Here is a 26,406-nt window from a genome sequence, read left to right as displayed (position 1 = left end):
TCTATATCATCTACTGCATCTTGCCATCTTATGTAATACATGGACCACTAGCCACTTTAAACTATGTCACTTTATGTTTACATACCCTACAGTACTCATCTCATAGGTATATACCGTACTCTATACCATGTACTGCACCATTGCCTATGCCGTTCTGTACCATCACTCATTCATATATCTCTATGTACATATTCTTTATCCCTTTACACTTGCGTGTATAAGGTAGTAGTTGCGGAATTGTTAGGTTAGATTACTTGTTGTTATTACTGCATTGTCGGAACTAGAAGCACAAGCATTTCGCTACACTCGCATTAACATCTGCTAACCATGTGTATGTGACTAATAAAATTTGATTTGATTTGATTTGATTTTCATAGTGGTCTCTGACTTGTGTACAGACTTTCTCAGGTGGAACAAACTTAAATGTGTGCCTTTCTTCAATTCTGAATTGAATGCCATTGAGAAAACAGAAAGGTGTCTGAATGTATTTTTTCACAAACATCCTTTCTGAATTTTTATTTGATGACTGGCTTGCTAGCTAACATTTAACCTGTTTAGTTAACTTTAGCTAGCTATGACAATCGGTTTGTTTTGCTAGTAACATTACTTTATGGATTGGGATTATAGTACATTTTTTAGCTAGCTAGATAATGTTAATGTTACATGTCTAAACAAAATACCCCAAGTTCAAGCTGCTGTTAGCTAACTAACGTTAGCTGAGGTTAGATGACTGGCTTGCTAGCTAACATTAACTTACGTGTATGACGTATGTGTAATGTTAGTGATGTTTTCTCAGAATGCCATTTCTAGCAAACTAACTAACATTGGACCTATTTGGTTAACTTTAGCTAGCTATGACAATCGGTTTGTATTGCTAGTAAGAGCTGGCTGTTAGCTAGCTATGACAATCGGTTTGTATTGCTTGTAAGAGCTGGCTGTTAGCTAGCTATGAAAATCGGTTTGTATTGCTAGTAAGAGCTGGCTGTTAGCTAGCTATGACAATCGGTTTGTATTGCTAGTAAGAGCTGACTGTTAGCTAGCTATGACAATCGGTTTGTATTGCTAGTAAGAGCTGGCTGTTAGCTAGCTATGACAATCGGTTTGTATTGCTAGTAAGAGCTGGCTGTTAGCTAGCTATGACAATCGGTTTGTATTGCTAGTAAGAGCTGGCTGTTAGCTAGCTATGAAAATGGGTTTGTATTGCTAGTAAGAGCTGGCTGTTAGCTAGCTATGACAATCGGTTTGTATTGCTAGTAAGAGCTGGCTGTTAGCTAGCCGGCTGACGTTAGATGGGTATCATGTGTATGAATTGTGTGTAGTGATATCTCAGAATGCCATTTTCGCATCTATTGTATAATAATGCTAAAATATTTGTATCTGGAATGTGTCTTTCAGCATCAGTAGAACTCGCCTGACTCTCCTCCACCAGTCATACAAGGAGAATGTTCTAATGCCTCCCATCAAAAAGAGAGCTGGCCCAAGCAAGCAAAGGCAGCAGCGCAGTCATCAACCACATGCACCATTTCTTCACCAACTACGGAGTTGGGGAAACATGTGTGGTACTGAATTGTGATAACTGGCAATAACAAGAACAAGTTTGTGCTCTGGTATTGTGCCTGGTGAACCATGCACAAGCTCCACCAGTCTGGACCTTCACCTCCCGATCACAGGCCACAACAAGTTTGCCCCTGACTGGTGCTTCGGCCTCATCAAGCAGCGCTTCAGAAAGACCAGAGTGAAGGACAGCACTGTGATAGGGGTCAACATCTCACAGTTGGTTGGACTGGAGGATGGTACGGTGCTCGTGGAAAGTTATGGCTGGCAACAACACCTGAATCCTTACTTCATGCCGCTGCCACAGATCAAGCAGTACCAGCACTTCAGGTGAAAATAATTTGCAATGCATTGTATGAGGTTATTCTTATCTAAACTTGGAGGTGAATTAATGTTGTGCAGGGTTGTAATGTCTTCCGATTTATTTTTGGTTGTTCCGTGTTTAACAGCTTCGATGCTCTGGAGGCTGCTGTTGTTGTTGCCAAGGAGCGTTTGGACTGTTGGGACCAGGTTTCAGCTGCTGCGCAACGCAGACATCCTCCTCCCATAGATGGTATGCCTGTACAAGCACCACCTGGACTGGACACGGCTAGACAAACATATCTTTTTGAGAAGATCAGGGAGTTTTGCGACGAGGAGGCTATGGACATCACATGCTGTGCACCAAAGTCAAGGGCAGGACAGAAACAGGCACTCCAAATATAGATTCCCTTGTTAATGTGTGGTTTGTGTAACAGGGTTTTATTGGTGATTCCCCTTGCCACTTTATTGTTAAGCCAATGGGTTTTTGGTGTTAGTTTTGTCTTGCCTTCACCTACTCAACATGGCATCTTATTGGCTGGTTTGCGTAGCTTGCTTACGAGGGAGGATGTTTCAGTTAGAATCGTCCCAGTGAACAAGCACCAAACCAGCGGTAAGTTGTTGGTTGCAAAGCACTGTACATCAAAAGTGATTTTTATACTCCCAAGTGATGATTTAAATGTACAATTTATATACATTTGTTTGTAAATGTTATTCGAACATCACACATAAGATGCAGTGTTTTTTGGAGAATATTTGTTGTGCATTTTGGTTGTAAAGAATTCCCGCCAGTACTAGCTAGCAACTTACTGTGTCTGGTGGGAGGGGTTCATATATTTTGTACAGTGCGTGAGTGCAGAGTTGGATGGTGAGCCGTGCATTGCATGACGTGCAATTTTGTGCTGTTCCTACCAGAATAAATCTCCATGACTGGTGCTACACGTTGGAATTCGTGTCGAGGATTGATTGTACACAACGCAAGAAGAGTACTGTTACATTTGGAAGGACCAGTCATCAGCACTATCTGCAGTGCCTCTATTCAAATGACTCTCTCCTAACACACACGCCATACGTTGCTGCTACTATAATTTTTATATCCTGCTGCTCAGCCACTTTACCCCTGATTGTATGCATATAACTACCTCGTCTATCACTATCGTTATTGATATTGTTTGTGTACATACTGTATATTATTTTATTTATAGTGACACTATCTATTTCTGATATTGCTACTATGCAAGTATACATTTTTTTGGGCTGTACCGTTTACACCTTTTGTAGAGACCCATCCACTTACCAAAACTTAGCAAAATATTGATGTATAGAAGGTACTTTAAGGTACTACTTAAGTATTTTTGGGGGTATCTGTACTTTACTAATTATATTTGTGGATCTTTTACTTTTACTTCACTACATTCCTAAATCAAATAATGTACTTTTTACTCCATACATTTTCCCTGACATCCAAAAGTACTCGTTACATTTTAACAGGAAAATTGTCCAATTCTCACACTTATCCAATTCTCACATTTCCTGTATCATCCCTACTGCATTTGATCTGGCAGACTCACTAAACACAAATGCTTCGTTTGTAAATTATTTCTGAGTGTTGGAGTGTGCCCCTGGCTATCCGTCAATTAAATTGTTTTAATAAAATTGGACCGTCAGGTTTAATATAAGGAATTTGAAATGAAATGATTTATACATTTTACTTTTGATACTTAAGTATTTTTAAAACCAAATACTTTTAGACTTTTACTCAAGTAGAATTTCACTGGGTGACTTTTACTTTTAATTCAGTCATTTTCTACTGAGGTATCTTTAAAAGGTAAAAATATGTTGTTCTGCCCCTGAACAAGGCAGGTAACCCACTGTTCCTAGGCCATCATTGAAAATAAGAATTTGTTCTTAACTGACTTGCCTAGTTAAATAAAGGTAAAATAAAAAAAAATACAAATAACATTTCCTCAAGTATGACACTTTAATACTTATTCCACCACTGGATGAGGTTGGGAGTTATAGCATTTTTTTCACATGAAGTGTGTCTGAGTAAGAGTCATTTAATATTTATAAAATATTTTTATCTGGACACTTTCTGTTTAGCTAATGTGATTAGCATGATGTTGTAAGTAAAAATAACATTTCCCAGGACATGGACATATCTGATATGGACAGAAAGATTCAAATCTTGTTAATCTAACTGCACTGTCCAATTTACAGTAGCTATTACAGTGAAATAATACCATGCTATTGTTTGAGGAGAGTGCACAATTATGAACTTGAAAATGTATGAATAAACCAACTAGGCACATTTGGGCAGTCTTGATATAAAATGTTGAATAGATATGCAATAGTTTATTGGATCAACCTAAAACATTGAACATACACTGCTACCATCTAGTGGCCAAAGTATAAATTGCGCCTGGGCTAGAATAATTCATTATGGCCTTTCTCCAATTAGATTAAGGTTAGGGAAAAGGTTAGGGTAAGCACAAATGCTCTCCTATCCTGCTACAAAAGGCACTTGTATTGAAGTGGCTTATTTCTAGGGAGTCCCGTCGTGGAACATTGAAATCAAGGCCGGTGGATTGCACTAAACAAAGAATAGACACAAGATGTCCAAAGGACGTCAGCGGAGGTCCCATTAGTGGGAAGCTGCCATCACCAAGTAAAAAACAAGAGGAGGGTCTGGGAGGACTCCCTCTCATTTTTTATTTTATTTCCAAATGCTCACTGAGCCAATTTATTAAGTACTTTGAGAGTCACTTACAGGAACTGGCATGTGCTTAATGTAAAGCAGCTGTTGATATTCATCTCCTCCCCTTTTTAAAGAGAGAATCTATATGATTTTGATAAATGCAAATAGCCATTGGCCATTTTCCCCATAGCGATTGAACTTAAGCTCACGAGTGTGTTAACGATACATTGTTTCTATATCTGCCGATGAACTCACATGCGTTTCCCAAAACTCCACATAGGGAGAACTTTCAATAAGTGTGTTGTTAGAGCATGTGTCGATACTAATAGGATCAAAAGAAAAGCAGCACTGCTCTTGGATCAGTCTCAGTTCAAATCTAACATTTACATTAGATACTGACGACAGATCAGCCCCTAGAAATAAATTATCTCCTAAATTAAATATCTGGCACATCATTGAGCACATCAGGAAATTGAGACACAATTTGACAGTAGCCTACAATTAGCAAAATATAACTAAATTGATTGAACATTATGATTCCATTATGATTGAAATATATAGGCCTGTGTAGCCTACTGTATTTATATTTCAATGCAGTCATCTCGGTTTTCATTTGAAGCATACCCTTTGCTTGTTTGTAACAATTTCAAAGACAGCTTTGTTTTGTAGTCAACTTCGTTCTGAAGTTATCGGCAGTCACAGAGAGACGGATAAACATCTTGATTCTATGTTTGGCAGAGATCATTTTGTTAATTTAAGGTATTTTTTCTCCAATGTAATCAGTTACTTTCCAACACTGTGCATGTCTGCCCTGTTAATGCGAGGACATGAAATCGCAACACGCCATCACATCAGTTGAACTCTTAGGCAATTTGCAGCAAATTTTATTAGTGCAGAAAAACACAGTACAGGGGTGTACAGTACAGGGGTGTTTCATGTGCATTCTCACTGCAAACACCATCTCTATATAATATATTTATATATACTATACCTCCCAAACCCCTGGTAGTTTGAAACGCCAAAACACAGAATGGGGAATATTAGCAACAAAACAACAACAGACAATGTATCTCATCACATGCGACCTCAAGTTGAAATACTCAAAATAAACAAAACAAAAGGGTATAGGTACCGTAGGTAGGTAGGTAGTTATAAACATAAATAAACCAACAGACAGAACTTAAACATCATCAATAAATAACACATCAATAATATATTCATTAAATCATTAAATATAGGCAATATAATGTTTTTATTGATCCTAACCACAAACAGAGAGTTTGCTTGGGGGAGTAAATCTAAAATGACACCCTATTCCCTACATAGTGCACTTCTTTTGACCATACTATTCCCTTGATAGTGCACTATTTTATTTTACCATATTATTCCCTAGACAGTGGACTACTTTAAACATACTATTCCCTAAATAGTACACTATGTACTGAAATGCACTGTCTAGGGAACGGGGTGTCATTTAATACGCAGATTCCTTGAAATGATTGGTGCGTTCTCTGTTTGTGAGGTCTTTTTACTAAACTGGGTTAGTCTACTATTGCTTTAAGTCACTACAGAGTACACCGACAATAAGGATATATAGGCAACTAGAACATGTGACTTACAGTCATATAGGGGTTGGATGAACAGTCTTCGGTGAGATAAGTATGTATGGGTCTAATGTTAAATCCAAGTTGTATTTTTGTGTATATCCAAAAATCCATGTTACTAGCAAACTTCTACTGCTACCTCCTTAGTATATCGTAAGTAAACTATGTCCAAGCCAGAACAGCCCATAGGGCAGGAGCCTATCTCCTGTTTCTGTAGTGTGAGGCAGCTTAATGTACAAGTACACCCTCTAAACAGGACACTAGTTGTGCTGTACAGTAATATATTGGCCAAGCATACTTAAAACTATTCTAGGTTGACAGGAGGTTGGTTGCCCCTTAATTGGGGAATGACTGCAGCGTAATTTGTGGAACGGTATCAAATACATCAAACACATGGTTTCCAGCAATTATTATGAGCCGTCCTCCACTCAGCAGCCTCCTGTGGCTAGTATGGATATTGGGACACACATTGTTTATGGGATGTGCTATTTTGCTATAAGGGTCTATAGTCTATAGCTCTTGTCAATAATTAGGTCACTAGGGGTTTGGAGGAGAGCAGAATTGTTTACTTAAAGAGATTCTCCGGTACTGTTGTATACTTTTTAGTCAGTCTTTCTGAAAGTAGCGCTCACGAGCCAAAAGTGGTCCCCTAAAATGGTGTAGTATGTCACATATGTGCAGTTATGTGCACCGCATCATTGCTCTTTCTCTCGTTCTGTGAATTGCTAGAGGGCTGGCCCACTTGGCGGAAAATGTAGAGAAAATGGCGCAGCACAGCTTCCAAAAAAATAGTCACTTTCAAACTAGGGATTTTGTGGCTAATTAAGGTAAAACAGTAATTCTGCTCATAGATGATGCATGTATAAACTACACATTGACACATCCAGCCCAAAGCGGGAGGTAAAACAAAAAAAACACTTAGTAGTTGCCAAAGTTCCGGAGCATGTCTTTAAGACATCTCAGACCCACTCTATATACCCTATCTAGAATCCATCATTAATTCCATTCAGAAACACAATCACCAAGACAGGCTTTCATCACATCATCCATTTAGTCACAGTAGCACTATGTTCTTGAAAATCCTACAATATTTGGTTGCCTTTAGGGGGAGAAGTGGAAAAGGGTCCGGTTAACAAAAGAACTAAGATGACTACAGCCCAGGTTTTAAATGGGGCCATCTCTGATTGAATACAACTAACTAACTAGCTCTGGGCCCGTAGTTATCAAGCGGCTCAGAGTCGGAGTGCTGATCTAGGATCAGGTCCTCTCCATGTCCATACAGATCAGATTCATTATGATCCAAAAGGCCAAGCTGATCCCAGATATGTATTCCTGTTCTGAGTGAGCTCCGACTGACAAGGGGCTCTTAGAAAAAGTCTTAAGTAAAAAATCCATATGTAAGAAATAGTCCAAGATTAGAGTAAATGAGAAAAGGCTTAGGAGGGAGAGGGGGGGTGGGCGGAATGATATTGCTTGTGCTAGTTTTGTCTTAATCTGCTCCGTCCTTGAAATAGAAAAGAGGTTACATTCCAATAATACTACTATGAATTAGTAGGGAGATTAAAGCGTAAGGAGTACAGAGGTTTGGGCGTTCAGGAGCAGTCCTGTGTGCTACATACGAGGGGAGGGGATGGAAGGTGGGAGTGGGTTTAATCATTGTCCAAACAGGCAGAATGATTAGTTCTATGCGTAGGAAATATGTCTGTGTGTGTGCATGTGTGTGTGTTTGTTTGTGCAGACTTTTTCACTGTCAAGTGCAGTAGACATGTTGTCAGTTTTTTGCGATTGTGTGCTCCGGTTTGGGCGTATAATTGCTATTTTTATATATGGGTGCTGTGTGACTGTGTTGTGGGGGCGTTAGTTTGCAACTCTTTTTCCTCTCGTCCTCATTCCTTTCTCTCTTTCTCTCTCTCTCTTTCTCTCTCTCTCTCTCTATCTCTCTCTCGCTCTCTCTTGAGCTTTTCCTTCAAGTCTGTCTTTCTCTGTCTCATGTCCTTATGTCATCCTTATATATCTCTCTCTCTTTCTGTCTCCTTCCATCTCTCACACTCTCTCTGCCAGTCTGTCTGTCTCTGTGTAAACTGAGGGTTTTTAGATCAGGTCATGTTTCGGTGCTGGCACCTGGTCCAGAGATGTTTATTTAAGTGTTTATGTTGAGGACCAGAGGGTCTCAGGTTACAGCAGAAGGAACACTACACCACTGCTAGGCTGACCCACAAGAATACAACATTCAGCTACAACCAGTTGACCAAGACCTTTCCAAAAATATTTCCCTAAAAGCTCTTCTGCAGGGGCAGACTGCCCCAGGTATTTCGAACACACCGGATAGTTATCTGTCAGTCGGTTAACTTTATACTCTCTTTCCTGGAGGGTTATCTGACCATCTCTTGATTGATATTGATATTGTTTTTGATGACCCAATGAAAGCATCAGTAACTGGATGTTGGATGGAAAAAGGCTCCTATGTACTCTGTATGTACTCTGTGGAGATTCTAATGGTTACTTCAGTACAACTGAGTGTTCTGTCCGTCTGTCAATCGATCACAGCGCGTCCTCTCATGAGGTCAGAGCCACTGAGTCGAGCGATCGGATGTCTGGCCTACATCGGAAAAAGAATGGAAAAGAAAGGAAGAGAGATACAGAGCCCTTTAAAACGAACTAATTACAGCTGTCTAAAACATGAGCTAGTAACTCTGCCTTTCTTATTGAGGGTACCACAAAAACACACACACACACACACGCACGCACGCACGCACGCACGCACGCACGCACGCACACACACACACAGAGAGAGAGAGAGATGTTAAATGAATGAAAGAGAGCTGGAAATATAGTATGTGTTATTTTATATGTTGTGTTTGGCAGCCAGTTGTGTTTGTTCTGTCAGAGGACTTTGTTCTCTGTTTTCAAGGGAACAGTTTTCCACTCTCTTGGGGGTTGGGGGGCATGGGGATGTGCGTCTGTGCAGTGGGAGTGAGGGGACGGGGTGCGTTTGGGAGGGAGGATGCAGGGGGATTCATCAGGATATCTGCAAAGGTGGTGGTGACTGGGGTTATTGGTCAAGCCAGATTATAAATTCTGTTTTAACATATTATCTCCTTCCCTCTCCTCTCTTCCCCTCTCCTCTCTTCCCCTCTCCTCTCCTTCCTTCTCCTCTCTTCCCCTCTCCTCTCCTCTCTTCCCCTCTCCTCTCCTTCCATCTCCTTTCTTCTCCTCTCCTTCCCTCTCCTCTCTTCTCCTCTCCTTCCATCTCCTTTCTTCTCCTCCCTTCCCCTCTCCTCTCTTCTCCTGTCCTCTCTTCCCCTCTGCTCTCCTCTCCTCTCCTTCCCTCTCCTTTCTTGTCCTCTCCTCCCCTCTCCCTCTCTCACAGTGGAGATATCGGTTGGTTTTATAATTTGCGATGACACAATTCCTGCTTGCCTCTCTCCTCCCTTCCTCTCCCCCTCTTCCTTAATTTCTCCACCCTCACACCACCCGTCTTCTTCAATCACTATTTTTCTGTTCTGCAGAAAGTTTTTCTTTTTTTTTCTTTCTTTTTTTTCTTTCTTTCTTCTCCTTCTGTCACTACTTCTTGTTCTTCTTGAAGCGTCTGAACTGGTTCTGGATGGCGAGCGCTGCTTTCTCCGTCTCTGGCGCTTCCAAGTCGATGTCCACTTCCTCTTCCTCCTCCCCAGTCGCTGGGGCCTTGGAGTCAACCGCCTTCTCTGGAGTGGACAAATCAAAAAGGCATTGATTTTTAAAGGGGATAGGTAACAAATACGTGTTACCACACACACTAGCGTCGTTCCCACACCCATGTTCATCTTTACCAGGTTTGGCCTGGCCATGAAGGACAGGACAGCGGGTAAGAGTTTGGGGAGACTTAGTGTTTTAGTGTCTCTCCATCGGGCTGCTATAGGTCACAGACCTCGGTTCAAACACTATTTGAAATCTGTCAAATACTTATAAGTGTTTGCTTTAGCCTGCCTGGAGTGGCAGTTGGGAAGGGTGTGGAATTGTATGATTATTCTGTCAGTTCCATTTGGCCAGGCAAACTATAAAGTATAGAACAGCCAAACTATTCAACATTATTTGGTCTGGTAGCTTCAGCACTACTTTGACAGAGGTGACAGAGGTGCAGAGGAGAGAGGGAGAGAGGGAGAGAGGGAGGATGTAATGACTGTTCTAACAGTCCAAAGTGTATGGAGTGACGATGTACTGTCGAGACTTCTAGAAAACTCATCAAATATATATTTAGTGTCTTGGAAATGGAGAATACAAACAAATAATTAACGAGGGGCCAAATATGGAGGTGGAGATTTAGCTTATGCATTCAGCCCCAACAAGTTATCACAGGTTGCGTCCCAAATGACACAATTTTACCTTTTAGTGCACTACTTTGTCCAGGACCGATAGGGCACAGGGTGCCATTTGGGACACAGCCCAGTGAATCCAGACAAAATTTGAAACATTGGGCCAAATATGGAGACGTATTTTATGCATTCACCTGAAAAAAGTAATCCCAGGATTAGGCGAATGTGGCCTTCAGCCGGCTAACAATGGCCATAGGAGGCAAAACCTACACTGAAAGGCTGGCATGTCGGTGCTACACTTACAGATGAGAGAGAGAGAATGACAGACGAGGAGAAAGAGACAGAGACCAAGTTTATAGAGTATGCAGTCTAAATACACATAATGTGAGACAGACCTTTGTTGTCCGACGCAGGCGCCTGGCTGCTGTTGGGGTTCCCAGTGGATCTGAGCTGCAGAGAAGAGAAAGAAGAGTTGTCAACTACAACAGAATTCTTCAACTAACACACAGTATCACAGTATCACCAGTATCGACTACATAAGCAGTATCACTACATAACCAGTATCACAGTATCACCAGTATCGACTACATAACCAGTATCACTACATAACCAGTATCACAGTATCACCAGTATCGACTACATAAGCAGTATCACTACATAACCAGTATCACTACATAACCAGTATCACAGTATCACAAGTATCACTACATAACCAGTATCACTACATAACCAGTATCACAGTATCACCAGTATCGACTACATAACCAGTATCACTACATAACCAGTATCACTACATAACCAGTATCACTACATAACAAGTATCACTACATAACCAGTATCACAGTATCACCAGTATCGACTACATAACCAGTATCACTACATAACAAGTATCACTACATAACCAGTATCACAGTATCACAAGTATCGACTACATAACCAGTATCACAGTATCACAAGTATCGACTACATAACCAGTATCACTACATAACCAGTATCGACTACATAACCAGTATCACTACATAACCAGTATCGACTACATAACCAGTATTGACTACATAACCAGTATCACTACATAACCAGTATCGCTACATAACCAGTATCACTACATAACCAGTATCACTACAAAACCAGTATCACTACATAACCAGTATCACTACATAACCAGTATCGACTACATAACAAGTATCGACTACATAACCAGTATCGACTACATAACCAGTATCACTACATAGCCAGTATTGACTACATAACCAGTATTGACTACATAACCAGTATCGCTACATAACCAGTATCGCTACATAACCAGTATTGACTACATAACCAGTATTGACTACATAACCAGTATCACTACATAACCAGTATTGACTACATAACCAGTATCGCTACATAACCAGTATCACTACATAACCAGTATTGACTACATAACCAGTATCACTACATAACCAGTATTGACTACATAACCAGTATCACTACATAACCAGTATCGCTACATAACCAGTATCGCTACATAACCAGTATCGACTACATAACCAGTATCGCTACATAACCAGTATCGCTACATAACCAGTATCACTACATAACCAGTATCGACTACATAACCAGTATCGACTACATAACCAGTATCGCTACATAACCAGTATCGACTACATAACCAGTATCGACTACATAACCAGTATCGCTACATAACCAGTATCGCTACATAACCAGTATCGCTACATAACCAGTATCACTACATAACCACACACACACACACATTATTGCCTAATTACCTCAGGAACCTCAAGTGAACTGCACTTTCTTTCAATAAACTTTGTATCCTTCATTTACTCAAGTGTTTCCATTCTTATGGCAGTTATTTGTACATTACCTATATAGTTGCTAGTATTAACTGACTGAATACAAGAGACATGTACGAGGACAGACAATCCTCTTGGAGTGGGTAACAGGAGTGTCTGTGAGAGTGACATCCTCTTGGAGTGGGTAACAGGAGTGTTTGTGAGAATGACATCCTCTTGGAGTGAGTAACAAGAGTGTCTGTGAGAGTGACATCCTCTTGGAGTGGGTAACATGAGTGTCTGTGAGAGTGACATCCTCTTGGAGTGAGTAACAGGAGTGTCTGTGAGAGTGACATCCTCTTGGAGTGGGTAACAGGAGTGTCTGTGAGAGTGACATCCTCTTGGAGTGAGTAACAAGAGTGTCTGTGAGAGTGACATCCTCTTGGAGTGGGTAACAGGAGTGTCTGTGAGAATGACATCCTCTTGGAGTGGGTAACAGGAGTGTCTGTGAGAGTGACATCCTCTTGGAGTGGGTAACAGGAGTGTTTGTGAGAATGACATCCTTTTTGGAGTGGGTAACAGGAGTGTCTGTGAGAGTGACATCCTCTTGGAGTGGGTAACAGGAGTGTCTGTGAGAGTGACATCCTCTTGGAGTGGGTAACAGGAGTGTCTGTGAGAGTAACATCCTCTTGGAGTGGGTAACAGGAGTGTTTGTGAGAATGATATCCTCTTGGAGTGGGTAACAGGAGTGTCTGTGAGAGTGACAACTTCTTGGAGTGAGTAACAGGAGTGTCTGTGAGAGTGACATCCTCTTGGAGTGGGTAACAGGAGTGTTTGTGAGAATGACATCCTTTTGGAGTGGGTAACAGGAGTGTCTGTGAGAGTGACATCCTCTTGGAGTGGGTAACAGGAGTGTCTGTGAGAGTGACATCCTCTTGGAGTGGGTAACAGGAGTGTCTGTGAGAGTGACATCCTCTTGGAGTGGGTAACAGGAGTGTCTGTGAGAGTGACATCCTCTTGGAGTGGGTAACAGGAGTGTCTGTGAGAGTGACATCCTCTTGGAGTGGGTAACAGAAGTGTCTGTGAGAGTGACATCCTCTTGGAGTGGGTAACAGGAGTGTCTGTGAGAGTGACATCCTCTTGGAGCTGGTAACAGAAGTGTCTGTGAGAGTGACATCCTCTTGGAGTGGGTAACAGAAGTGTCTGTGAGAGTGACATCCTCTTGGAGTGGGTAACAGAAGTGTCTGTGAGAGTGACATCCCCAGAGACACAACGGGACCAGAGAACATAGATGGTTTAACAGTTCAAGAGAATGTGTTGTTTTTTCTCTTCTTTTCCCTTTAATCTCTTTAGTGTGTGTGTGTGTGTGTGTGTGTGTGTGTGTGTGTGTGTGTGTGTGTGTGTGTGTGTGTGTGTGTGTGTGTGTGTGTGTGTGTGTGTGTGTGTGTGCGCGTGTGTGCGTGTGCGCATGCGTGTGTGGTTTACACGAGGCCCTTTCCCTCACCCCTCCCTGTGTGTGACAAGTGACCTAATTTTATGATCTCTCTTTCTCATCTCCCCTCTCTTTCATTTCCCATTTCACTCTCATTATCTCTCTCTTTCCCTCTCTCTCTCTCATCTCCCGCTAGCTCTCTCTCATCTCCCTCTCTCTTTCTGTCTTCTTCTGTTTTAAGGTCTCCTTATTAGAAGTACTGTGCTTATGTGCATACGTCTCGGGCAGGGAGAACGACAGAGAGAGAGATAAGGTGGAGAGGGTGGATACAGAGAGATAGCGCATCTGCTGTGTGTGTGTGTGTATTGTGTCCCTGCGTAACCCCAACATCCTCATTACGCCTTGTGATGCAGGCACGAAATGGATCGTGCATAAAACAATCTCCAGCTAAGCGTGAGGTGCAAACATGAGGCCTGCCACTCCGGCCTTAGTGATGAAATAAAATAATAGTTAGTGTGAGACACCTTAGAGATCTTACAAACTCATGTAAATGACTAAGACTGAGTGTGTGTATCATTGAGAGAGAGAGAGAGAGAGAGAGAGAGAGAGAGAGAGAGAGAGATGGAGAGAGATGGAGAGAGAGAGAGATGGAGAGAGATGGAGAGAGAGAGAGAGAGAGAGAGATGGAGAGAGATGGAGAGAGAGATAGATGGAGAGAGATGGAGAGAGAGATAGATGGAGAGAGAGAGATGGAGAGAGAGAGAGATGGAGAGAGAGAGAGATAGATGGAGAGAGATGGAGAGAGAGAGAGATGGAGGGAGAGAGAGAGATGTGGCAGAATACCTGACCACTGGGCCTCCCGGGTGGCGCAGTGGTCTAGAGCACTGCATCGCAGTGCTAACTGCGCCACCAGAGTCTCTGGGTTCGCCCCCAGGCTCTGTCGCAGCCGGCCGCGACCGGGAGGTCCGTGGGGCGACGCACAATTGGGCTAGCGTCGTCCGGGTAAGGGAGGGTTTGGCCGGTAGGGATTTCCTTGTCTCATCGCGCTCCAGCGACTCCTGTGGCGGGCTGGGCGCAGTGCGTGCTAACCAAGGGGGCCAGGTGCACGGTGTTTCCTCCGACACATTGGTGCGGCTGGCTTCCGGGTTGGAGGCGCGCTGTGTTAAAGAAGCAGTGCGGCTTGGTTGGGTTGTGCTTCGGAGGACGCATGACTTTCGACCTTCGTCTCTCCCGAGCCCGTACGGGAGTTGTAGCGATGAGACAAGATAGTAATTACTAGCGATTGGATACCACGAAAATTGGGGAGAAAAGGGATAAAAATAAAAAATAAAAAGAATACCTGACCACTGTGACTGACCCAAACTTAAGGAAAGCTTTGACTATGTACAGACTCAGTGAGCATAGCCTTGCTATTGAGAAAGGCCGCCGTAGGCAGACATGGCTCTCAAGAGAAGACAGGCTATGTGCACACTGCCCACAAAATGAGGTGGAAACCGAGCTGCACTTCCTAACCTCCTGCCCAATGTATGACCATATTAGAGACACATATTTCCCTCAGATCACACAGATCCACAAAGAATTCGAAAACAAATCCAATTTTGATAAACTCCCATATCTACTGGGTGAAATTCCACAGTGTGCCATCACAGCAGCAAGATTTGTGACCTGTTGCCACAAGAAAAGGGCAACCAGTGAAAAACAAACACCATTGTAAATACAACCCATATTTATGCTTACTTATTTTAACTTGTGTGCTTTAACCATTTGTACATTGTTACAACACTGTATATATTTAATATGACACTCGTAATGTCTTTATTGTTTTGAAACTTCTGTATGTGTAATGTTTACTGTTAATTAGTTTTGTTTGTTTCACTTTTGTGTATTGTCTACCTCATTTGCTTTGGCAATGTTAACACATGTTTCCCATGCCAATAAAGCCCCTTGAATTGAATTGAATTGAATTGAGATGGAGAGAGAGAGAGAGAGAGAGAGAGATGGAGAAAGAGAGAGAGATGGGGAGAAAGAGGGATGGATGGATGGAGAGAGGGATGGAGAGAGATGGAGAAATAGATGGGGGAGGCAGAGAGAGAGAGAGAATGTAAGCGTTGGTTAGAAAGAGAGTACGAGCGGACATACAGAGGCTTTCAGACGTCATTAAATCGGCCTTTCACTAAAAAAGCACAGCTCTCATCAAAAACATCACTGCTCTATTCCTGTACTCGCCTCTCACTGACTCTCCCAATCACTGTCAGCGCTGCGGCGGATGAGAAAGGGAAGGAGGGAGGGAAGAAGGGTGGCGGTAATAGCAAGTGTGAAAGAAACACAGGATGCTTAGCTGAAGAGTGAAAAGCACCCTTGGCTTTGGAACGCATATCTGCAACAATGCCATAATGTTATATCATCTGTCCGTCTGTGCTATAGGTCTTAAGCTGACAGGCATTATCTAGTATGAATATAAATGATGTTGAAATAGATACTGGTGTAGATTTGGACCAGTATAACAGAGTATGACAATCTGGTCTGTTAGTGTCACTAATCTATAGCTTTATGTTCAATATCCTCCATCTATTATCTATCGTTCTCTTCTTTGTTGTCATTCCCCCCTTCATCCCTCTCTGACTGACTGACAGACACACACACACACACACACACACACACACACACACACACACACACACACACACACACACACACACACACACACACACACACACACACACACACACACACACACACACACACACACACACACACACTGCCTGGAGGCAATGGTTGTCTCTCTATGCTGTGTTGTTCCTCTCACACTCTCAGAGGAGACAAAAACTGACACACAAAGCAGGAGAGGAGAGGGGCTTGAGTGAGAAAGAGAGGAGGGAGAGAGAAGAAAAGCAGGCATCTGGGTTGCAGAGAGGTGGGATTGAATGATGAGAGAGAGAGAGAGAGAGAGAGAGAGAGAGAGAGAGCGAGAGAGAGAGAGTAAGGTTGAAGAGTGAAAAGAGAGAACTCACACGATAAACACATTCCCACTGTGAATAGACCTCCGTTTTACCTCTTCTCCTCCCACTCTTCCTCTTACCCCCCCACTCTCTCTCTCTTACACACACACAAACCCTCTCTCTGCTACATTCTCATCTTTACATGGATGGCTGGCTAACACTCAAGTGAGGACGGCACACTCTCTCCCTCCCTGCTTGTCAAGGATTTCTTACTTATGTGTAGCTGCTAACGCCGTAACCCATGAATATATAGACATGAAGCAAAGAGAGAGAAAGCCAAAAAGAGGAGAGGGAAGGGAAAGGAAAGGTGAAATGAAGGAGGGAGAGAGGGGTGCGAGACAGATTTCCTGGGAGCTGCTGTAGGTGTTGGAGAAAGAAAACGAGAGACAGAGTGAGAGGGAGAGAGAGAATGGAGGAAGGAGGGAGGGAGACAGCAGGTGAATGAAAACGGAATATTCCTACTTATCGAGACATACGGTTGTGAAAATGGAGTCGAGGGATAAACAGACATAGCTTAATATACACATGGCCAACATGCTTTAGCCGGACAAGCTTTCTATTCTAGGAAAATACCATGTCTTTTCATCAAGGTTTCATCAGTCTTCTACTGTATGTTATAAAGCCTTTTCTCTTTCAGTCCCTTACTTCTCACTGTTCCACACTGACACATGTCTGCATCCAAAATAGCACCCTATTCGCTCTTTAGCGCGCTACTTTTGATCAGGGGACTAGTGCACTTAATAGGGAATATGGTTCCATTTAGGATGCACCCTGGTTGCCACTTGATACTGTAAAGATGATTTTCAAAAAAGTACTCCTCAGTGAAATCACTGATGGCATTCTGTGTTCGGTTATCTGTTTGTATGGCCATTCGGCTCAGCTCTACACTGAATTCATAATCTAGCCGGCTGTTCATGGGTATGTAAACTGTACTCCACCAGCTGTCTGTCTGTCACTCGTCCAGACTGCATACTGGACTGCTGTATGTTATCCTCACTGCTCCCAACTGCACTTAGCCAGATGGACACACACGAGCACAAGCACGCAAAAACGTGTATCCACCAAGCTGTTTTCTCACTGCTGAAAATGTCATTCTGAGGGACTCCAGTCCTCGCTTTTATTTTCCATCCTGAACCACTCTGACCGTCTCTATATGAACCACCGACAACTTGGATGGAAAATTACTGAGGATAATAGCGGACAATATTGCCATTCCTATTTGCCATATCTTCAAATCAAAATCAGATCAAATCAAATTTTATTGGTCACATGCTTGTTTTCCTAGCTCCAACAGTGCAGTAGCATCTAACAATTCACAACAATCCACACAAATCCAAAAGTAAAAGAATGAAATTAAGAAATATATAAATATTAGGATGAGCAATGTCGGAGAGGCATTGACTAAAATACAGTAGAATAGATTACAGTGTATACATATGAGATGAGTAAAGCAGTGCGTAAACATTATTAAAGTGACTAGTGTTCCGTTATTAAAGTGGGCAGTGATTCCATGTCTATGTAAATAAGGCAGCAGCCTCTAAGGTTCAGGGTTGAGTAGCCGGGTGGTAACCGGCTAGTGATGGCTGTTTAACGGTCTGATGGCCTTGAGATAGAAGCTGTTTTTTAGTCTCTCTGTCCCAGGTTTGATGCACCTGTTCTGACATCACCTTCTGGATGATAGCGGGGTGAACAGGCCGTCGCTCGAGTGGTTTATGTCCTTGATGATCTTTTTGGCCTTCCTGTGACATCGGATGATGTAGGTGTTCTGGAGGGCAGGCAGTGTGCCCACAGTGATGCATTGGGTGGACCACACCCACACTCTGGAGAGCCCTGCGGATGCGGGCAGTGCAGTTGCCGTACCAGGTGGTGATAAAGCCCGACAGGATGCTCTCAATTGTGCATCTGTAATAGTTTGAGAGGGTCTTAGGGGCCAAGCCGAATTTCTTCAGCCTCCTGAGGTTAAAGAGGTGCTGTTCCTTCTTCACCACACTGTCTGTGTGGTGGTCCAATTCAGATTGTCAGTGATGTGTACCCCGAGGAACATGAAGCTTTCTGTCATCTCCACTGTGGTCCCGTCGATGTGGATTAGAGGCATGGCCGATTAATTAGGGCCGATTTCAAGTTTTCATAACAATCGTAATCAGCCTTTTTGGATCCCGATTACGGCCGATTACATTGCAATCCACGAGGAGACTGCGTGGCAGGCTGACCACCTGTTATGCGAGTGCAGCATCAAAAGGACCTTGTGGCTGCAAGGAGCCACGGTAAGTTGCTAGCTAGCATTAAACTTATCTTATAACAAACTATCAATCTTAACATAATCACTAGTTAACTACACATGGTTGATGATATTACTAGGTTAAATAGCTTGTTCTGCATTGCATATAATCAATACGGTGCCTGTTAATTTATCATCGATTCACAGCCTTCGACTTGATGATTTAACAGAAGCTCATTCGCGAAAAAAGCACAATCATTGCAATGTACCTAACTGTACCTTGATCATCCATCAATGCCTTTCTTAAAATCAATACACAAGAATATATTTTTTAAACCTGCATATGTAGTTAAAAGAAATTCATGTTAGCAGGCAATAATAACTAGGAAATTGTGTCACTTCTCTTGCGTTCAGTGCAAGCAGAGTCAGGGTATATGCAGCAGTTTCTTTGCGAACTGTTGAAAGGCCATTTATTCCTAACACAGACCGTAATTAATTTGCCAGAATTTTACATAATTATGACATAACATTGAAGGTTGTGCAATGTAACAGTAATATTTAGACTTAGGGTTGCCACCCGTTCGATAAAATACGGAACCGTTCCGTATTTCACTGAAAGAATAAACGTTTTGTTTTCGAAATGATAGTTTCCGGATTTGACCATATTAATGACCAAAGGCTCATATTTCTGTGTGTTTATTATATTATAATTAAGTATATGATTTGATATTTGATAGAGCAGTCTGACTTAGCGGTGGTAGGCAGCAGCAGGCTCGTAAGCGTTCATTCAAATAGCAGCTCTTTAGCAATGCTGGGATGCACAGCTCTGTTTATGACTTCAAGCCTATCAACTCCCGAGATAAGGCTGGCAATACTAAAGTGCCTATAAGAACATCCAATAGTCAAAGGTATATGAAATACAAATGATTTAGAGAGAAATAGTTCTATAATTCCTATAATAATTACAACCTAAAACTTCTTAGCTGGGAATTTTGAAGACTCATGTTAAAAGGAAGCACCAGCTTTCATATTTTCTCATGTTGTCACGTTCCTGACCTATTTCTGTTAGTTTGTTGTATGTGTTAGTTGGTCAGGACGTGAGTTTGGGTGGGCATTCTATGTTTTCTGTTTCTATGTTGGTTTAAGGGTTGCCTGGTATGGCTCTTAATTAGAGGCAGGTGTTTGGCGTTTTCCTCTAATTGAGAGTCATATTTAGGTAGGTTGTTTCACAGTGTTCGTTGTGGGTGGTTGTCTCCTGTGTCAGTGTTTGTCGCACCATACGGGACTGTTCGGTTTGTTTTGTACATCGTCATTTTGTGTTGTCTATTTTTCCCTGTTTGTGTGTTCTTCGCGTTATTTGTAAGTTCGTATTGTTCAGGTCTGTCTATGTTGAACGTAAGTAGCTTGTGTGTGCACTTTCGTTTGTAGCTTCACGGTTGTTTGTTGTTTGTATAAGTGTTTCGTTTCATGTTCATCTTCAAAATAAAGAAGATGTATTTTGCACACGCTGCGCCTTGGTCCACTGTCTATCCAGAAGACAATCGTGACAGAATTCCCCACCAACCATGGATCAAGCAGCGTGAGCGGAACCAACAACAGCGGCAAAGTAACCAGGACTCATGGACATGGGAGGAAATATTGGACGGAAAGGGACCCTGGGCTCAACCAGGAGAATATCGCCGCCCTAAAGCTGAGCTGGAGGCAGCAAAAGAAGAGAGGCGGCGATATGAGGAGGCAGCACGGAAACAAGGCTGGAAGCCCGTAAGTCAAACCCAAAAATTTCTTGGGGGGGGGGGCTCTCGGGTAGTTTAGTTGGGTCAGTCGGGAGACGTGAGCCAACTCCTCCTGTTTACCGTAAGGAGCCGGTGAGGGCGGATTTGGAGGAGAGTGAGGCAGAGACAGTAAAGGAGTTAATGGAGAAATTGGAGGAGAGAGTTATGAGGGATGTACTGGTTTGGTGCTTTAGGCACGGCATTCGTCCGACTGAACGTGTTGGTGAGTTAATGTCAACGGGAACAGCTCTCCATACTCGTCCTGAGGTGCGTGCTAGCCGTCTGGTTAAGACAGTGCCTACAGCACGCACAAAGCCTCCTGTGCGTCTCCAGAGTCCTGTACGTCCTGTTACTGCTCCTCGCACTAGCCCTGTGGTGTGTGTTCCCAGCCCAGTACCACCAGTGTTGACACCACGCACCAGGCTTCCAGTGCGTCTCCAGAGCCCTGTTCCTCCTTCACGCACTCTCCCTGTGGTGCGTGTCTCCAGCCCAGTGCCTCCAGTTCCGGCACCACGCACTAAGCCACCTGTGCGTCTCCAGAGCCCTGTACACACTGTTCCTTCTCCCCGTACTCGTCCTGATGTGCGTGCACTCAGCCCGGTGCCACCAGTGCCGGTACCACGCACCAGGCATATAGTACGCTTTGAGAGTCCAGTGTGCCCTGTCCCTGCTCCCCGCACTAGGCTTGAAGTGCGTGTCTCCAGTCCGGTGCCTCCAGTTCCGGCACCACGCACCAGGCCTACAGTGCGTCTCAACCGGCCAGAGTCTGCCGTCTGCCCAACGGCGCCTGAACTGTCCGTCTGCCAAGCGCCGCATGAACTGCCCGTCTGCCATGAGCCTACAGAGCCTTCCGCCAGACAGGAGCAGCCAAAGCCTTCCGCCAGACAGGATCAGTCTGAGCCATCCGTCTCCGCAGCGCCATCTGAGCCATCCGTCTCCTCAGCGCCATCTGAGCCATCCGTCTCCCCAGCGCCATCTGAGCCATCCGTCTCCCCAGCGCAGTCTGAGCCATCCGTCTGTCCCGAGCCATTAGAGCCGCCCGTCTGTCCCGAGCCGTCAGAGCCGTTAGTCAGTCAGGAGCCGCTAGAGCCATTCGTCAGTCAGGATCTGCCAGGGCCGCCAACCAGACAGGATCTGCCAGAGCGGCCAACCAGACAGGATCTGCCAGAGCCGCCAACCAGACAGGATCCGCCAGAGCCGTCAGTGAGCCATGAGCGTCCAGAGCCGTCAGCCAGCCATGAGCGTCCAGAGCCGTCAGCCAGCCATGAGCGTCCAGAGCCGTCAGCCAGCCATGAGCGTCCAGAGCCGTCAGCCAGCCATGAGCGTCCAGAGCCGTCAGCCAGTCATGAGCTGTCCCTCAGCCCAGAGCGGCTATTTATCCAGAACTGCCCCTCAGTCCAGAGCTGTCTCTCTGTCCGGAGCTGCCTTTCAGTCCGGAGTTGCCCCTCTATCCTGAGCTACCTCTCTATCCTGAGCTACCTCTCTATCCTGAGCTATCCCTCTGTCCTGAGCTATCCCTCTGTCCTGAGCTATTCCTCTATCCCGGTGCTGCCCCTTGTCTCGATGTTACCCAAAAGATTAAGTGGGTGTAATATGAGGGTGGTCATTTGTAGGGGGAGATGTAAGCTGGGATTGACTATGGTGGGGTGGGGACCTCGCCCTGAGCCTGAGCCACCACCGTGGTCAGATGTCCACCCAGACCCTCCCCTAGACTTTGTGCTGGTGCGCCCGGAGTTCGCACCTTAAGGGGGGGTTATGTCATGTTCCTGACCTATTTCTGTTAGTTTGTTGTATGTGTTAGTTGGTCAGGACGTGAGTTTGGGTGGGCATTCTATGTTTTCTGTTTCTATGTTGGTTTAAGGGTTGCCTGGTATGGCTCTTAATTAGAGGCAGGTGTTTGGCGTTTTCCTCTAATTGAGAGTCATATTTAGGTAGGTTGTTTCACAGTGTTCGTTGTGGGTGGTTGTCTCCTGTGTCAGTGTTTGTCGCACCATACGGGACTGTTCGGTTTGTTTTGTACATCGTCATTTTGTGTAGTCTATTTTTCCCTGTTCGTGTGTTCTTCGCGTTATTTGTAAGTTCGTATTGTTCAGGTCTGTCTATGTTGAACGTAAGTAGCTTGTGTGTGCACTTTCGTTTGTAGCTTCACGGTTGTTTGTTGTTTTATATAAGTATTTCGTTTCATGTTCATCTTCAAAATAAAGAAGATGTATTTTGCACACGCTGCGCCTTGGTCCACTGTCTATCCAGAAGACAATCGTGACACATGTTCTGAGCAAGGAACTTAAACGTTAGCTTTTTTACATGGCACATATTGAACTTTTACTTTCTTCTCCAACACTGTGTTTTTGCATTATTTAAACCAAATTGAACATGTTTCATTATTTATTTGAGACTAAATAAATTTTGTTTATGTATTATATAAAGTTAAAATTTAAGTGTTTATTGTTAATTCAGTATTGTTATAATTGTCATTTACTACAAATCGGTATCGGCTTTTTTTTTGGTCTTCCAATAATCGGTATTGGCGTTAACAAAATCATAATCGGTCGACCTCTAATGTGGATAGGAGCGTCTTCAATCTAAGCCTACTAGAAAGCGTATGCCCTCAGGCCTGGAGGGAAGCAAAAGTAATTCCGCTACCCAAGAATAGTAAATTCCCCTTTACTGGCTCAAATAGCCGACTAATCAGACTGTTACCAACCCTTAGTAAACTTTTGGGAAAAATTGTGTTTGAGCAGATACAATGCTATTTTACTGTAAACAAATTGACAAAAAGTTTCATCAGGCTTATAGGAAAGGACATTCAACAAGCACAGTACTTACACAATTGACTGATGATAGGTTGAGAGAAATTGATGATAAAAAGATAGTGGGAGCTATTTTGTTAGACTTCAGTGCGGCTAGTCTGATGATGGAAAAACGTATGTGTTACTGCTTTATTGTGGATAAAAAGCTACCTGTTCTTTAATGGAAGCCTCCTCAACATAATCCAGGTAGAATCAGGAATTCCCCAGGGCAGCTGCCTAGGCCCCTTACTTTTTTCAATCTTTACTAATGACATGCTGCTGGCCTTGAGTAAAGCCATCGTGTCTATGTATGCGGATGACTCAACACTATACACTTTAGCTACTACAACGTGTAAAATAAGGCAACACTTAACAAAGAGCTGCAGGTAGTTTCAGAATGGGTGGCAAGGAATAAGTTAGTCCTGTATATTTCAAAAACTAAAAGCATTGTATTTGGGACAAATCATTAATTAAACCATAATTAAACCTCAACTAAATCTGGTACTAAATCATGTGGAAATTGCGCAAGTTGAGATGACTAAACTGCTTGGAGTAACCCTGGATTGTAAACTGTCATGGTCAAAACATGTTGATACAACAGTAGCTAAAATTGGGAGAAGTCTGTCCATAATAAAGCGCTGCTCTGCCTTTGGAACAACACTATGAACAATGCAGGTCCTACAGTCTCTAGTTTTGTCTCACCTGGACTACAGTTCAGTGGTGTGTTCAGGTGCCACAAAGAGAAACCTCGGAAAATGACAATTGGCTCAGAACAGGGAAGCACAACTGGCCCTTAAATGTCCATGTAGAGCTAACATGAATAATGTACACGTCAATCTATCATGGCTCAAAGTGGAAGAGAGATTGACTTCATAACCACTTGTTTTTGTAAGAAGTGTTGACATACTGAATCCACCGACCTGTCTGATTCAACTACTAGCACACAGCTCGGACACCCATGTGTAACGGATGTGAAATGGCTAGCTAGTTAGCGGGTACGCGCTAGTAGCATTTCAATCAGTTACGTCACTTGCTCTGAGACTTAAGTAGTGTTGCCCCTTGCTTTGCAAGGGCCTCGGCCTTTGTGGAGCGATGGGTAACGACCGTGCTTCGTGGGCAACCGTTGTTGATGTGTGCAGAGGGTCCCTGGTTCGCGCCCGGGTCGGGGCGAGGGGACGGTTTAAAGTTATACTGTGAGATTGATGCTGTTGACCCGGATCACTGGTTGCTGCGGAAAAGGAGGAGGTTGAAAGGGGGGTGAGTGTAACGGATGTGAAATGGCTAGCTAGTTAGCGGGTACGCGCTAGTAGCATTTCAATCAGTTACGTCACTTGCTCTGAGACTTAAGTAGTGTTGCCCCTTGCTTTGCAAGGGCCGTGGCTTTTGTGGAGCGATGGGTAACGCTGCTTCGTGGGTGACTGTTGTCGATGTGTGCAGAGGGTCCCTGGTTCGCGCCCGGGTCGGGGCGAGGGGACGGTTTAAAGTTATACTGTTACACATGCATACCACAGAAGACAAGCCACCAAAGGTCTATTCACAATCCACAAGTCAATAACAGACTATGGGAGGTGCACAGTACTATTTAGAGTCATGGCTACATGGAACTCTATTCAACATCAGATAACTGATGTAAGCAGTAGAATCAGATAAAGAAAACAGATAAAAATACACCTTATGGAACAGCGGGGACTATGAAGAGACACACACAGGCATAGACATACATACAGATGATAAGACACACTGTACACACACGTACACATGGATGTTGTATTGTAAATATGTGATCGTGGTGTAGTGGCCTAAGGGAGCACACTGCATGTATTGAGTAAAGTGTTATGAAATGTCATATTTTAAATTGTTTGTAACTGCCTTGATGTTGCTGGACCCCGGAAGAGTAGCCTTGGCAGCAGCTAATGGGGATCCTTAATAAAAAACAAATACTTCATAGACCAGTTAGTCAACACTCAGTTTCTTATGTTTTAATAGGTCTAGCTCTCCATACTTAAAAAATGAAGCAATCAGAGGACAAACTGCATTGCTTTGCATAATGTAATTCAATATTCAGATATAGAGCACGTTAAGGACGGCCACTCTGATACACTCTCCTCTGCTACTTAATTTTTTTACTTTAAAAATAAACACAAAATAAAGTCCTTTATTTTTTCTCTAATCACAACTTGCCTCTCTCTCTGTCTCTCTCTCTCTCTCTCTCCTTACCCCCCTCTCCTCCCTCCCTCCCTCCCCTCTCTCGCTCCAGGCGTCAAGATCTGACGATGACTTTCAACCAACGCTCGCTACCTCGCTCTCCAACCAGAAATATCGGCCTTTAATGTAAACTATTTCCAGTTAATGGTTTTATGTAAGTACTGTACGTAGGTGGATGGAAGGGAGTCTATTGGGTAACGTACTTCAAAAATACACTGACACCTGGGAGATGGAGGATTATGCCTGCGTCCCAAATGGCCCATAGGACTATGCTCAGGAGAGAGAGACACGCGAGAACAAGACAAGCAAGACAAGCGAGAGAAAGATTTTGTAACCTTACTCTGTGTTCAGCTATGTGTTACAGTAGTATGGCCATTTGGCTCAGCTCTATACTGAATTCATAATCTAGCCGGCTGTTCATGGGTATGTAAACTGTACTCCACCAGCTGTCTGTCTATCACTCCTCCAGACTGCATACTGGACTGCTGTATGTTATCCTCACTGCTCCCAACTGCACTTAGCCAGATGGACACATACACATACACATACACATACGCACACACACACACACACACACACACACACACACACACACACACACACACACACACACACACACACACACACACACACACACACACACACACACACACACACACACACACACACAGGAATTAAAGCACGCAAAAATGTAGAAACACACACACTGTTCTACAGTATAGGCCTACTGTATTCACCAAGCTGTTTTCTCACTGCTGAACATGTCAT

General features: G+C 43.5%; 1 protein-coding gene across 1 annotated transcript in view; it reads right to left on the bottom strand.

Moving 5' to 3' along the window:
• Nucleotides 1-5,420: 5,420 nt before the first annotated feature.
• Nucleotides 5,421-26,406, bottom strand: part of pcp4l1 (Purkinje cell protein 4 like 1) — a 29,479-nt gene continuing 8,493 nt past the window's right edge. Inside the window, exons 2-3 of the mRNA XM_055901498.1 lie at nt 10,844-10,898; nt 5,421-9,860 (exon numbers count right to left, since the gene is read on the bottom strand). Of these exons, the coding sequence (XP_055757473.1) occupies nt 9,721-9,860; nt 10,844-10,898 (195 nt within the window). The 3' untranslated portion in view covers nt 5,421-9,720. The remainder of the gene's footprint in view (nt 9,861-10,843; nt 10,899-26,406) is intronic.

The sequence above is a fragment of the Salvelinus fontinalis genome, chromosome 36 (assembly GCF_029448725.1).
Source record: "Salvelinus fontinalis isolate EN_2023a chromosome 36, ASM2944872v1, whole genome shotgun sequence".
In the NCBI taxonomy this organism is placed as follows: domain Eukaryota; kingdom Metazoa; phylum Chordata; class Actinopteri; order Salmoniformes; family Salmonidae; genus Salvelinus; species Salvelinus fontinalis.
Note: the sequence above shows the minus strand (reverse complement) of the source record. Positions and strands in the feature narration are given on the sequence as shown.